General features: G+C 37.6%; 1 protein-coding gene across 3 annotated transcripts in view; it reads left to right on the top strand.

Annotated features, from left to right (window-relative positions):
- ank1b (ankyrin 1, erythrocytic b) overlaps positions 1 to 14,146 on the top strand; it is a 99,914-nt gene that overhangs the window by 40,093 nt on the left and 45,675 nt on the right. For 2 of the 3 annotated variants that reach the window (XM_048165162.1, XM_048165161.1), the window contains exons 9-10: positions 4,501 to 4,599; positions 9,727 to 9,828. In XM_048165162.1, coding sequence (XP_048021119.1) covers positions 4,501 to 4,599; positions 9,727 to 9,828 — 201 coding nt within the window. The remainder of the gene's footprint in view (positions 1 to 4,500; positions 4,600 to 9,726; positions 9,829 to 14,146) is intronic. The other variant, XM_048165164.1, reaches the window with a different exon arrangement.

The raw sequence follows: 14,146 nt of genomic DNA, 5'->3' as shown, positions 1-14,146 counted from the left end.
TGGCTGGAGCGGACTCACTGGCTGGAGCGGACTCACTGGCTGGAGCAGGCTCTGGAGTGGACTCACTGGCTGGAGCGGACTCACTGGCTGGAGCGGACTCACTGGCTGGAGCGGACTCACTGGCTGGAGCGGACTCACTGGCTGGAGCGGACTCACTGGCTGGAGCAGGCTCTGGAGTGGACTCACTGACTGGAGTGGACTCACTGGCTGGAGCGGACTCTGGAGTGGACTCACTGGCTGGAGCGGGCTCTGGAGTGGATTCACTGACTGGAGTGGACTCACTGACTGGAGTGGACTCACTGACTGGAGCAGGCTCTGGAGTGGACTCACTGACTGGAGTGGACTCACTGGCTGGACTCACTGGCTGGAGCGGACTCACTGGCTGGAGCGGACTCACTGGCTGGAGCGGACTCACTGGCTGGAGCGGACTCACTGGCTGGAGCGGACTCTGGAGTGGACTCACTGGCTGGAGCGGGCTCTGGAGTGGATTCACTGGCTGGAGCGAGCTCTGGAGAGGCCTCCGGGTCTTGGTGAATGGAAGCCTTCCTCCTCCTCTTCCTCCTTTTAGATGTGGGAAGCAGAGACTCAGTGCCCACCTCCCTTGTGGCCTCTGGAGCGGAGTCACGTGCTGGAGCAGGCTCAAGGACTGGAGCGGGCTCTGGAGTGGACTCCAAACCTTGAAGGATGAAGGAAGCCTTCTTCCTTCTCCTCCTCCTTTTACCGGGGTGAAGCAGAGGTTCAGTGCCCATCTCCTCTGTGGCGACTGGAAAGTCTCTACGGTAGGGTACAGGGTGACCAGGTATAGCCCACTGGCTTCTAAATCCAAGATATTTAATGAAGCTCCAGAAATCCAGGATCTGAAGACCCTCCAACTCCCAATGAGGCAGAGGGTCATCCAGGCATCTATTAAAAATTTCCTTCAGAGCGATATCACTATATCCCAGCCCTACTGCCAGGGTCCAAAACAATTGTGCCAAACCACCCACCTCTCTGCCCTGTTGCCTCAGGGTGGTTAGGTTCTCCAGGCGAGCCATCCGTTCCTCCACAGTGGTTGGAGGAGTGATAAAGATTCCCATCCTGCTGGATCCTTAGGTGATGGAGTTTTCTGTCACGGTAGCAAACACGGAGACAAGAGACAGATCCAAATGCAGGTAAGTTTAATGGGTAATCCAATATCGTGAATCCATAAACAGGCCAGGGTCAAAATCCAGAGTAGCAGTCCATACAAAAACAGGCACAAAAACAGGGAACAAGAAACAACACAGACCGGGAAATGTGAACTGCTAACTCCATGACTAGAACAGAACCAACAGGGTATAAATAGACAGACACTGATAACATAATACAAGACAGCTGTGAGTAATGAAGTGATCATGAGATAATGAGTCCGGCAGTGCGTTATGGGTAATGAAGTCCACGGGGTGAAAACAAGAGTCCAGGATGGAGTGCCCTCTAGTGGCTGATAGGGCACTCACACTAATGATCATGACAGTTACTTAGGTACTTTTGATGACTCAACCCCTACTGATATAAAATCCAACAATCTAATAATTCCTAGATTTATTTTCATAATTTTAATGACTCGCACAGTCACATGAAGTCACCAGTGCAGCAGGCAAGCTTTGAATAAAGCTTACATTTAGCGGATGGAAATATTGCCATTACATTGATTATGTCAGGAGAAAAGATGATCTGAACACCCTTGTGTAAGTTTACTCTGGCATTACATGGCTTGCCCATCCACATCCATATTACTATGATTAAAAATCTTTTTGGAAAACAAAACATTTTCTGTCAAACTTATGTGATTTCTTTTGATAAAATACATCATGAAATATAATCGTATCTTCAAGCTACACATGACAATGAGATTAATACAATACTTTTACTTAAAAGTCACCATTGAGTGTTTGTAATAACTTCTGACTGGGATCCAATGTGGATTTTGGTCAAATGATGAGGCAGAAATATGTTGTTAGTAACATTTTAGAAGAATTTTATGGGGAAGATACACAATTAATGCTTCTTATGGGGTGTGAAGGAAAAGTAATATAACTACTGTAGTACTGTAACTAATTACTGTTACCAGGAAGTAATAAGTAAAGTAATAATATTACTTTTGTGAGGAGTAACTAGTAATGAGTAATAAATTACATTTTTTGAATAACGAGTCCAACACTGGAAGCGAGTATAAGTACGGTCACACAAAAAATCCTATTGAAATGACTGGATTTCATCCAGTGGTTTTTAGTAGCCGTTCATACTCTGCAACGCAACGGTATCTGACTCTATCAGGCGGCAAATCACTGCACTCTCATCGGTTGTTGCAGCTTTTTTAATTTTATTTTTTTTTTTTTTTTTGTTGACCGGGTGTTTGGAGCTAATGAATGATATGGTCTGACTGACTCACAGATCAGCAGTTTAAATGATGAATGGTGCTGAAGCTCAAGTAATCAACCCACTCTGACTCTTCTATAATTTAAGAAAATAAAACAGACACTTGTGCTGAATTAGCTTAATAGCACACCCTTGGGATTTTGAAAACTTTTCTTGTATGGAAATAAACATAAAGCGACATATTTGATGTCAGAGCAATGGTACGGCAGTGTTGGCTTAAGTACTAATGATTTAAAGGGCCAGTTTGAATCCAGACTGTAAGTTTTTATTCCTGTACCCTCATTCTCTTTTTCCTTGTTTATATTTTCATATGGAGTTTTGTTTTTCATATGGCATTTTTTTGTTTTTGAAAGAAGTTTCTAATGCTCACCAAGGCTCCATTTATGTACTTTTTGGTATGTTTATGAAGTATTCCAGTGTGTTGCAGTAAAATATTGTTTATTTTATATATATATATATATATATATATATATATATATATATATATATATATATATATATATATATATATATACATATATATATATAACCACTAAAATTTTTAATGTTTTTAAAAGAAGTTTCGTCTGCTCACCAAGGCTACATTTATTTAATTAAAAATACAGTAAAAAACAGTAATATTGTGAAATATTATTACAATTTAAAATAACTGTTTTCTATTTGAATATATTTCACAAAGTAATTTATTCCTGTGATGCAAAGCTGAATTTTCAGCATCATTACTCCAGTCTTCAGTGTCACATGATCCTTCAGAAATCATGCTGATCTGCTGCTCAAGAAACATTTAATGTGTACAATTGTACAAAATATTTGTGTACAATATTTTTTTTCAGGATTATTTGATGAATAGAAAGTTCAAAAGAACAGTGTTTATCTGAAATCTAATCTTTTGTAACATTATAAATGTCTTTACTGCCACTTTTGATTGATTTAATGCATCCTTGCTGAATAAAAGTATTAATTTCTTTAATTTCTTTTCAAAAAAATAAAAATAAAAATTCATACTGACCCCAAACTTTTGAACGGTAGTGTATAATGCTACAGAAGCTTTGTATTTCAGATAAATTCTGTTCTTTTGAACTTTCTATTCATCAAGGAATCCTGAAAAAAAAAGTACACAACTGTTTTCAACATTGAAAATAATCATAAATGTTTATTGAGCAGCAAATCAGCATATTAGAATGATTTCTGAAGGATCATGTGACACTGAAGACTGGAGTAACGATGCTGAAAATTCAGCTTTGCATCACAGGAATAAATTACTTTGTCAAATATATTTAAATAGAACACAGTTATTTTAAATTGTAATAATATTTCACAATATTACTGTTTTTTACTGTATTTTTAATTAAATAAATGTAGCCTTGGTGAGCAGACGAAACTTCTTTTAAAAACATAAAAAATCTTAGTGTAGTGATTCCAAACTTTTGGACTGTACTGTGTATATATATATATATATATATATATATATATATATATATACATCATATATTTGCTTTTTACTGAATGTTTGCGATGTGCAATAAATAGCATACGTCACTCATATTTTGTGGGTTTATGTGAACAGAAATCCAGAACAATTTAGGTCACAGAATTTGTTTTGCTCTCTGCGTCTTCATATGCTCAGAGACAACGTGGTCGATGCCACACTCGTAGGCTTTTGTGAATGTTGAAAATGATGTCATCGCTCTCCTAGCAACTGCTAAGCAACCAGTCTTGGAGTGCGCCCAGATCTGGAATCCCTTTAATGCGACTGGGTTTCTGCATTCCCCCTCTCAAGACAGAAATGAAAATGTGGCGTTGTTGTTTAATTCTCCCTCTTGTATTCCTGGGCCTTTGCAAAGGTCAATAGCCCGGTTTCTTGTTAGCGTAATTTTGTGTCGCATTCAAAAAGATTGAAAGCATTTAAGAAGATCAGGTGCTCATACTCGTACTTGAAGTTTAACATTACTCACTTAATGGAGCACAGTTTCATGACCTATTTGTGTAACCACAGCTTCCACAGTTTCAGTGTTTTCACCTGCCCATATGTGTTCATGTGTCTCCATGTGTGTTTCTGCGTGTATTAACATGCTCTATCTTTGTGGTATTGGTGTCTTCTAGGCTCATGTGGTTCAGCGCTGGCTTGTGCATCAGGACAGTAGTTTGAGTGGAGAGGGTTCGTCGGAGGCTCAAGGTGGAAAATGGCACTTTGATGGAAGAGTAAATATCTTAGTACTGCCTCTCAATACTTCCCTCTTTCTGGAAAATCGTGTGTGTTGCTGTGGCTTCTTTAACATTTCTGTCTGTGGTTTCTCTTGTGGTTGTGTAGCTGGTAGAAGTTCTTGTGTTTGAATGTCGTGATGTGGCTAATAACTTCAGTTAGCTCCTCTGGTGTTCCTGTAGTGTTTCTTCATCTTCCTCTCATTCTAAATGGCTCTTATTATGTTTTTTATTGTGTTGTATGACAATTTATTTTTCTAATGTGAGATTTTGTCCGTGTGATTAAGTGCGTGCTTGTTTGTGTAGGTGTGTGGTTTTTTTCTGTTTATCAGATATGTTTTGGCGGTAAAAGCTTGCTCAGAGATCGTCCCCCTGCTGTTTCTTCTGATTGCTGATATCTGTCAGAATGTCACTTACTCTATCAACAGATGCACTATAGAGATTACAAAGGGATAATGTAGACTAATGTTGACTTGTCAATTAAAATGGGCCATTATACACAAATACATGAAAACATGAAAACTGATATATATACATTTTTATTCAAACATTAACTTATGTAAATTCACTGTGTGAGTGCCGACCTTCAGCTACTGTGTAAAAAATCAACCCGCTAAAATTGAAAACTTGAGTGTAATTGCTGCTTTCATTTTTTAAGGACAAATATGTTATGAAAAATATGAAATGTAATACTATATAAAATAATGTGAGTATGTGTATATATACATTAATATTCAAAACTTTGTGGTCAGAAAGATTTTAAAAAATAAAAGTTTTGAAAGTAAAGACATTTATAATGTAGAGTCAAAAGTACAGACTTTGGTACCAAGACGGTACTGAAATTTTAAAAATGTGACACTTTGAGCGCTGTTGAGCAGATTCGTAAACACCTCTGATTGGCCATTGTGTTCACACGCTCTGATATGTCTGTGATTGGCTTCAGTGATCAATGACGCTCTTCGCCGAGCGCTTACACAGATACACACGGGAGTGTTTGAACACTCCTGCTTTCAAATTCAAACACTTCTGTGTGCTTTCAAACGCTCCCGTGCATTGATCATTGTAGCCAATCACAGACATATCCAATGAGTGTGTGAACACAATGGCCAATCAGAGGTGTTTATGAAACTGCTCAACAGCGCTCAAAGCGTCATGTACTAAGTCGGTACTTTTGACAATTCTTACAAAAGATTTCTATTTCAAATAAATGCTGTTCTTTTGAACTTTTTATTCATCAAAGTTTTCCAGCATCCCATCTCCTCACTTCCAACTATTCCTATCCCCACCTCGCATGGGGGAATTTCTCTGGGTTAGGGCCATATTCTGAGCTTGGAGCCCTCCCCTCGGACAGCAAGCCAAATACGCATAACCTTTACTCTGTTTAGTTATATGTAAGTGCGAACTTCTGAAATGCATTAAGGTTTCCAAAAAGAAAAAATAATAATAATAATTAAGCAACACAGCTGTTTAACATAAGTATTGAGCATCAAAACGGCAAATTTGAGCATCAAATCAACACAGAATGATTTCTGAAGGACAATGAAGTAATGATACTGAACATTCAGCTTTTCCATCAGAGGAATAAATAGCATTTTAAAATATATTAAAATAAAATGCAGTTGTTTTGCAGTTTTAACTGTATTTCAAATAAATGCAGCCTTGGTGAGCATAAGAGACTTATTTTATAAAAAAGATTTTAAAAAATCTTACCAACCCCAAACTTTTGAACAGTAGTGTGTGTGTGTGTGTGTGTGTGTGTGTGTGTGTGTGTGTGTGTGTGTGTGTGTGTGTGTGTGTGTGTGTGTGTGTAATACATAATACATAACATAAAAACACTGGCCATTTTCTAAGTAATTGCTTTGTTAACTCTTTTATCAGGTACTAAAAATACATTCACATTGTCAGACTTCAAGAAAGCTGTGTCATGATCAGGGGGCTGGGCCACTTTCGTGCTAATGACAAGTCCATGGCAAGATCAACCAGCATGTCCTTTTCAGTATATTTCAGAGACAAGTCAATCCATCAAAATTATGTTTGAGGTGAACATTCATTTTTCAGGAAGAAAATGACCCAAAACACATCTCAAAGTTCAAGAACTATCTTAAGGTGAATAACAACTCTGTATACAGAGTATACAGAGTGTCAACTCAATACCATAACATAATGTCAATATCAACGCCACATAATGTATTAGATGCCCACTTAAAATAGCCACTTTTCCACCTTTGGGCCAAACGGTTTTAAGGAACAATTCCAGTTATATTTCCACTTGAGCTTGGTTTGGCAAGGCCAAAGAGTTCTGTTATCAGCCCCACAGTGGAAAATGAAACCATATCTGTACAGGCTCGGCCGCATCGCCACAGAATGGAACGTTTAAGCAATGAGAATGGTTTGGCCCAATGGTAGACAAGTGGCTAATGTGTGAGCAAGTGCTCTGGGAATTGCTACAGGATCAAAAAGGCTATAGAGACAGTTTCAAGACAGATATGTTAACTGAATGTTGTTGAAAATTATTAACCAAAAAAACTTATGTTGGTTTGTATTTGTGTGAAACAGAAGAAAACAGGTTAAAGAATTTGTGAATCACATGTGAAAAAAGATCTGCAGGCTGATTGTGGATAATGATTGCTGAAGAATGGCTTTTCAAGAAGAGGGAAAGAAATTTCAGTGCCTAAATGGAATACAGTTAGATTGTGAATTTATTTAGCAGTTGTTTTCAGTAAGATATGATGGCGCACACTCACACTATTACTGCTTAGTCATGTTGACGGATATGTTTTGCTATGCTGTCACCTGAAGACTTAGAAAATAAGGGTTCAAAATGACTTCTCCTGCCTCACACAGTATTCCGTCCACAGTTTTGATTGGGGTGGGGCGGGGGGGGGGGGGGCTGGCCTGTCAATCATCCCTACTGAAAAACAGAGCAGAGACAATCTGAAATATCTAGACTGCAGAGTATCTGTCAAATCAATTCAAGGACTCAATATAACTGTGACCACATCAGAGCAAACTGCATTAGTCATCACATGGAAAAACCACAAAATATCACTCATGGATTTTTATACAGAGCAGCAGGAAAGAAGAATTCTGGGTAGGGAGTTCAAAACAAAAAAAAAGGCGCAAAACGAACAGGGTGAAATAGAGTCGTGTTTTTGAAATATTGCAGTGTAGATGGGAATCTAAAAAGCTCAATGTTCTGGACCCGTTAGCATGATCTCTGCAGGAGGGAGAGAGAATGACGAAAGGTAGGTTTGGGAACAAGTATAGAGGCTGTTAACTATTCCACTGAGAAAAAACAGCCAAGATCAAGAGGATCACTCCATAGACAGACAGATGAAAAATGATAAAGAACTTAGACTAACAGAGAAAAATAATAAATTTATGTGAAGAAATTAGGTCTGGGTTTTGCATAGCTTGCATGACATGAACAACTGGGTATTATACATTTTGTACTTGCTTTTTTATGCACTTTTTATGTCCTAAATCATATTTTAAGACAATTAATTACATTATTTTAAATATAATAATTATTTTTTGTTAAATATTATTTTTTATCAAATAATTTATTATTTTTGTTATTTAGTGATATTTAAAGCTGAAGTATTTAATTTTTGGGCCATCACCAAATGTAATTACAAAAATAATGCCTTTTCAAGGGTTTCTTTGGTTGGACAACCAGATAGTCCTGCCCCCAAACTTACACCATTGGTTGATTTAAAGGTGCCCTAGATTCAAAAATTTAATTTACCTCGGCATAGTTAAATAACAAGAGTTCAGTACATGGAAAAGACATACAGTGAGTCTCAAACTCCATTTTTTCCTCCTTCTTATATAAATCTCATTTGTTTAAAAGACCTCCGTAGAACAGGCGAATCTCAACATAACACAGACTGTTGTTGTGTACGCCTCAATATTTGCATATGCCAGCCCATGATTGAGGCATTACACAAGGGCAGAACGTCTGGATGTGCACAGCTGAATCATCAGAATAGGTAAGCAAGCAAGGACAATAGCAAAAAATGGCAGATGGAGCAATAATATCTGACATGATTCATGATAACATGATATTTTTAGTGATATTTGTAAATTGTCTTTCTAAATGTTTCGTTAGCATGTTGCTAATGTACTGTTAAATGTGGTTAAAGTTACCATCGTTTCTTACTGTATTCACGGAGACAAGAGCCGTCGCTATTTTCATTATTAAACACTTGCAGTCTGTATAATTTATAAACACAACTTCATTCTTTATAAATCTCTCCAACAGTGTAGCATTAGCCGTTAGCCACGGAGCACTATCAAACTCATTCAGAATCAATGTAAACATCAAAATAAACACTGTACTTACGTGATTAGACATGCTGCATGACGAACACTTTGTAAAGATCCATTTTGAGGGTTATATTAGCTGTTTGAACTTTTTTTTTATGTTGTTTAAGGCAAGTGCGAGCTCTTGGGGCATGGAGCACGGGATTTAAAGGGCCACACACCCTGAATCGGCTCATTTCTAATTATGCCCCAAAATAGGCAGTTAAAAAAATGAATAAAAAAAAATCTATAGGGTATTTTGAGCTGAAACTTCACAGACACATTCAGGGGACACCTTAGACTTATATTACATCTTTTAAAAAAAAGTTTGATGGCACCTTTAATGTTATTATGATGGGATGGTCGAAATGTTGAAATGTTCTGATAGCTCACTGCACATTTTGCCTGGGAAAAACACAAATTGCTTTATTTTCTCTACAAAATAAGCTGGGATACAAGAACACACTACAGCTTTAAAGCAACACCATGCATTAACAGAACATAACTTTGGAAACAAAAGTCTGTAACTTTGGAAAATCAGATTTTACATAGAGAAAAATGAATTCAGTAACTCATGGGTTGCTGTTATGTGGCCCATGAGCCGACTGAAACCAGATACTCATCTCCCCTGTGGACATGCGCAACTCAGAATTAATTCCAATCAGTGCTGTAAGTCAGACTGTATCATTGATGTTTTATTAAGTGCTAAACATCCAGAATACCTTGTGCAAAAAAACTGTTGTAATTGAACAATCCCTTCCCTATTCAGATTGGCATTTATTTTTCCTTTCTTCTCTCTCTTATCTTCTCTCTCTCCCTCAGGCGGATACAACAACCAGTTTTCTCCGTGCTGCACGCTCAGGTAATCTGGAAAAAGCTCTGGACCATATCAAAAATGGAATAGACATCAACATAGCGAATCAGGTGAGAAAAAAATCCATCCTGCAATGTCAAGCATCAAGCATGTGCGTGAGTGTGTATGTATAAGAATTACCCTTAAGGTTTAATTTGTATAAAATGATTGGTAACACTGTACATTATTTGAGTTTCATTTGGTAATAAACTAACAATCAGCAATATATTCTTAAATGTTCGTGTTCATGTTAGTTTACAGTGCATTAACTAATGTTAACAGATACATTTTTTGTTAAAAAGTTGTAGTAAATGTTGAGATTAAAATTAACTAAGATTAATAAGTGCAGTAGTACTTTAAAAAAAAAAAAATTCCTGTGAAAATAATGCCATAAAATAGTTTAAATGTAACTCTACACCCTTGGTTCATTTAGTATTCATAGATCCATGAATATGCAAATTAGTTCCCACCTCCACTCAATCACACAACCTCAGAATACCTGATCCACTTGTAAACACGGTAGTAAACACAATGGCAAGTGGAAATATTGGTTTAATTCAGCCATATATGTTTTGAACCAGAAACTGATTCAGAAAAAGAGTGAATTATCAGGCCTGTTTCTAGTAGGGGGTACTACTCAAATGACAGCAAGAACACCCTCAGTTGATACCGTAATAATATCATATTGATGAAACAGATTTGGTTAATGTTCCAGTGCATATTTGTGTTTGCGCTCCAGAGAGCGTCAAATGTTTCTATTTACAACGTGTTCTTGCGGCGGTGAGCGATGTAGCCAATCACAGACATGTTTGTTGATCTCTTAAACGCAGTGGCGAATCAGAGGTGTTTAATTTTGTCAGAATCCACTCACCGGTCAAAACTGTAATGGTGCTGACATGGAAGCAGACGAAGACGATGATGAAGAGAACCCAAGTGCAGTTTATTTACAGTGTCCAAAGATCCAAAACATAAAGTATAAACAAAATCCAAAACATGAAACAAACCATGAACAAACTTGACTATGAACATACCTGGCACATGGAACTATGGAACAGCATACACACTTCAATACATAACATCTAGATAAGGCAATCATGAGGGCTTAAATACATGATACAGGGGAGCACATGACTAACACAACCAATGAAAAAACAAAACCACAAAACAGACGTGACAAAACGCTGGAGTTTTTGTTCAGTGGTGAGTTCTGCATGACGCATCCTCTCATTAACAAAATGTAGACATGATGTAAATAACATATTCATTGTGCAGTGTTGACAACTTTATTGATTATAATAGTACTTTGTCAGATCTCAAACTGAGATGAGTGACAGCTTTTTTCATTATAAAGGGAGCGGTCTTTTTGTGGTTTCTAGGCTATATATAATCCATTCAGAATTTGAATAAAAGTCAACAAATAATGATAATTGATATGATTAGCCTTTGGCTGATTTGACTACGTTATCAAACAGCTAATAATTTGTTGCTAATTTTACACAAACCATTTTCCCATTAGCCATCTCGGAGTCAGACAGCTGCCTTCTAAAAATCAGCATCCCGTTTGTGACTTAGGAATTAGGGGCGGTTGCAAACCGTGTTTTTGAGACTGCCTTTGGTACACTGCAGATTTAAGGAGAAAATATTCCGCAATGATGTTGCATGTTGATGAATTTGCACATGGTTTGTCTTAAAGGATTAGTTCTTTTAAATGAAAATTATCCTAAGCTCACCCTCAAGCCATCCTAGGTGTATATGACTTTCCTCTTTCTGATGAACACAATCGGAGATATATTAAAGGTGCCCTAGAATTAAAAATAGAATTTATCTTGACATAGTTAAATAACAAGAGTTCAGTACATGGAAATGACATACAGTGAGTCTCAAACTCCATTGTTTTCTCCTTCTTATATAAATCTCATTTGTTTAAAAGACCTCCGACGAACAGGTGAATCTCAACATAACACCAACTGTTACATAACAGTCGGGGTGTACACCCCCAATATTTGCATATGCCAGCTCATGTTCAAGCATTAGACAAGGGCAGGACGTCTGGATATGCACAGCTGAATCATCAGACTAGGTAAGCAAACAAGGACAACAGCGAAAAATGGCAGATGGAGCGATAATAACTGACATGATCCATGATATTCATGATATTTTTAGTGATATTTGTAAATTGTCTTTCTAAATGTTTTGTTAGCATGTTGCTAATGTACTGTTAAATGTAGTTAAAGTTACGTTTCTTACTGTATTCATGGAGACAAAACTGTCGTTATTTTCATTTTTTAAACACTTGCAGTCCGTATAATTCATAAACACAACTTCATTCTTTATAAATCTCTCCAACAGTGTAGCATTAGCCGTTAGCCACGGAGCACTATCAAACTCATCCAGAATCAAATGTAAACATCCAAATAAATACTGTACTTACGCAATTAGACACGCTGCATGACAAACACTTTGTAAAGAACAATTTTGAGGGTTTTATTAGCTCTGTAAACTTTGTTTATGCTGTTAAAGACAAGCGCGAGCTCCGTGGGCGGAGAGCGTGAGCATTTAAAGGGGCCGCAGCCTAAATCGGCTCATATTTAATGATGCCCCAAAATAGGCAGTTAAAAAAATTAATAAAAAAAAATCTATGGGGTATTTTGAGCTGAAACTTCACAGACACATTCAGGGGACACCTTAGACTTATATTACATCTTTTAAAAAGACATTCTACGGCACCTTTAATAAATATCCTGACTCATCCGAGCTTTATAATGGCAGTAAACAAGGGTCACGAGTATGAGCTGAAGATAGTGCTTCCATTCACATGGAAGAGACATGGAAGAAACAGCAATGCATTTGTGTTTTTGTGCATTTTTGTGAAGAAAAAAAAAATCCATATTTAACCAGTTATGAAGTAAAATATCGAGATTCCGCCAGACCGCCTTCCGTATTCAAGTTACGAAGAAAGTGTAAACTGGCAGCATCAGTTACACTTTTTCCGTAAGTTGAATAGGGAAAGCATTGGATGTAGCATAGGCTTTTTGAACTGCAAGAGTTTTACACTATTTGTACGTTGAATACGGCTCCGGGGGTTGAATATTAACCCCCCGGAGCCATGTGGAGTACGTTTATGATGGATGGACGTGGATGGAAGCACTTTCTTCAGCTTATACTTTTGACCCCTGTTCACTGCCATTATAAAGCTCAGATGCGTCAGGATATTTATTAAAATATCTCCTACATCTGAAAGAAGATAATCATATACACCTAGGATGGCTTGAGGGTGAGTAAAGCTTGGGGTCATTTTCATTTGAAAGTGAACTAATCCTTTAAAGCATATTAAAAACACCCCATAGGCAGATATTTAAACAACATTAAAAACTTTTTAAAAGATTTTTACCACTTTAACAAAGACTTTATTGTAAAGTGTTAAATTATTATTATTACAGTTATGAATGATACCTCAAATCATGGAAATTGTTGAGGAGATTTTTCAATTTTAATTTCTGTGATTGATAAAACACCTAAAAGAATCCTTTAGATTTATTTTAGAGGACAAAACACCTAACAACCACCCAAACAACCTAGCAAGTCCATAGCGTCATGCTTGAAATCTCTCCTTAGCAACTGCATGACAACACCAGTCTCACATCCACCCCTTGAAAGCCAAAAGTAACTTTGAAGCCCATTAATAGTACTGGCTAAATTCAGAAATTGCTATTTAGAGCTATAAATTCATTATATTGTAGATTACGGTCTACATCTCTCCTTCTCTCTCTGTGTGTGTGTTTGTTTGCACCAGTGTGTGTGTTTTCGCATCTGTATTAACCCCCCAATGCTCGTGTGGTCGGACAGTACAGCTGTGTTTACAGTGTCAATGCAGAGCTGTGTTCAATGCCCTAATCAGTAAATTGCCATAATTAATCATGCCAGCATGTCTTCCTCCTCTAACCCCACACCAGTCATGCTTTTGCAACCACTTGCATCATAAAACTTGCTTACTTGCTTTAAATAGCATATTGTGATATTTGCAGGAGAGCTATGTTTGGTTCTCAGAGATGGGTTAGTGAATGGACCTGAGCAGTTGGCTGGCTTCCCGCATTGAAAAGCTCTGAAAATGAACGCCCACTCTGTATGCTTGCAGCCTGAACTCTCTCGCTCACACACACACACACACACACGCAAACACAAACAAAGACACACACACGTAGACTACTATACCACCTTTTAATATCATTCAACAGACAGGATTCCATCGGGAACCTCTCACGGCCTCCGATATGCAACCTAGACTAAATTTCAGTGCGTCTTGGAGGTTTTTATAGTTACGTGTTTGGATAAACTGAAGGTATACTTCCCCTGTGTGATGCTGATATCACAGCGTGAATGTCTCTGTGC

This window comes from Megalobrama amblycephala, linkage group LG18, assembly GCF_018812025.1.
Source record: "Megalobrama amblycephala isolate DHTTF-2021 linkage group LG18, ASM1881202v1, whole genome shotgun sequence".
NCBI classification, from domain to species: domain Eukaryota; kingdom Metazoa; phylum Chordata; class Actinopteri; order Cypriniformes; family Xenocyprididae; genus Megalobrama; species Megalobrama amblycephala.
Note: the sequence above shows the minus strand (reverse complement) of the source record. Positions and strands in the feature narration are given on the sequence as shown.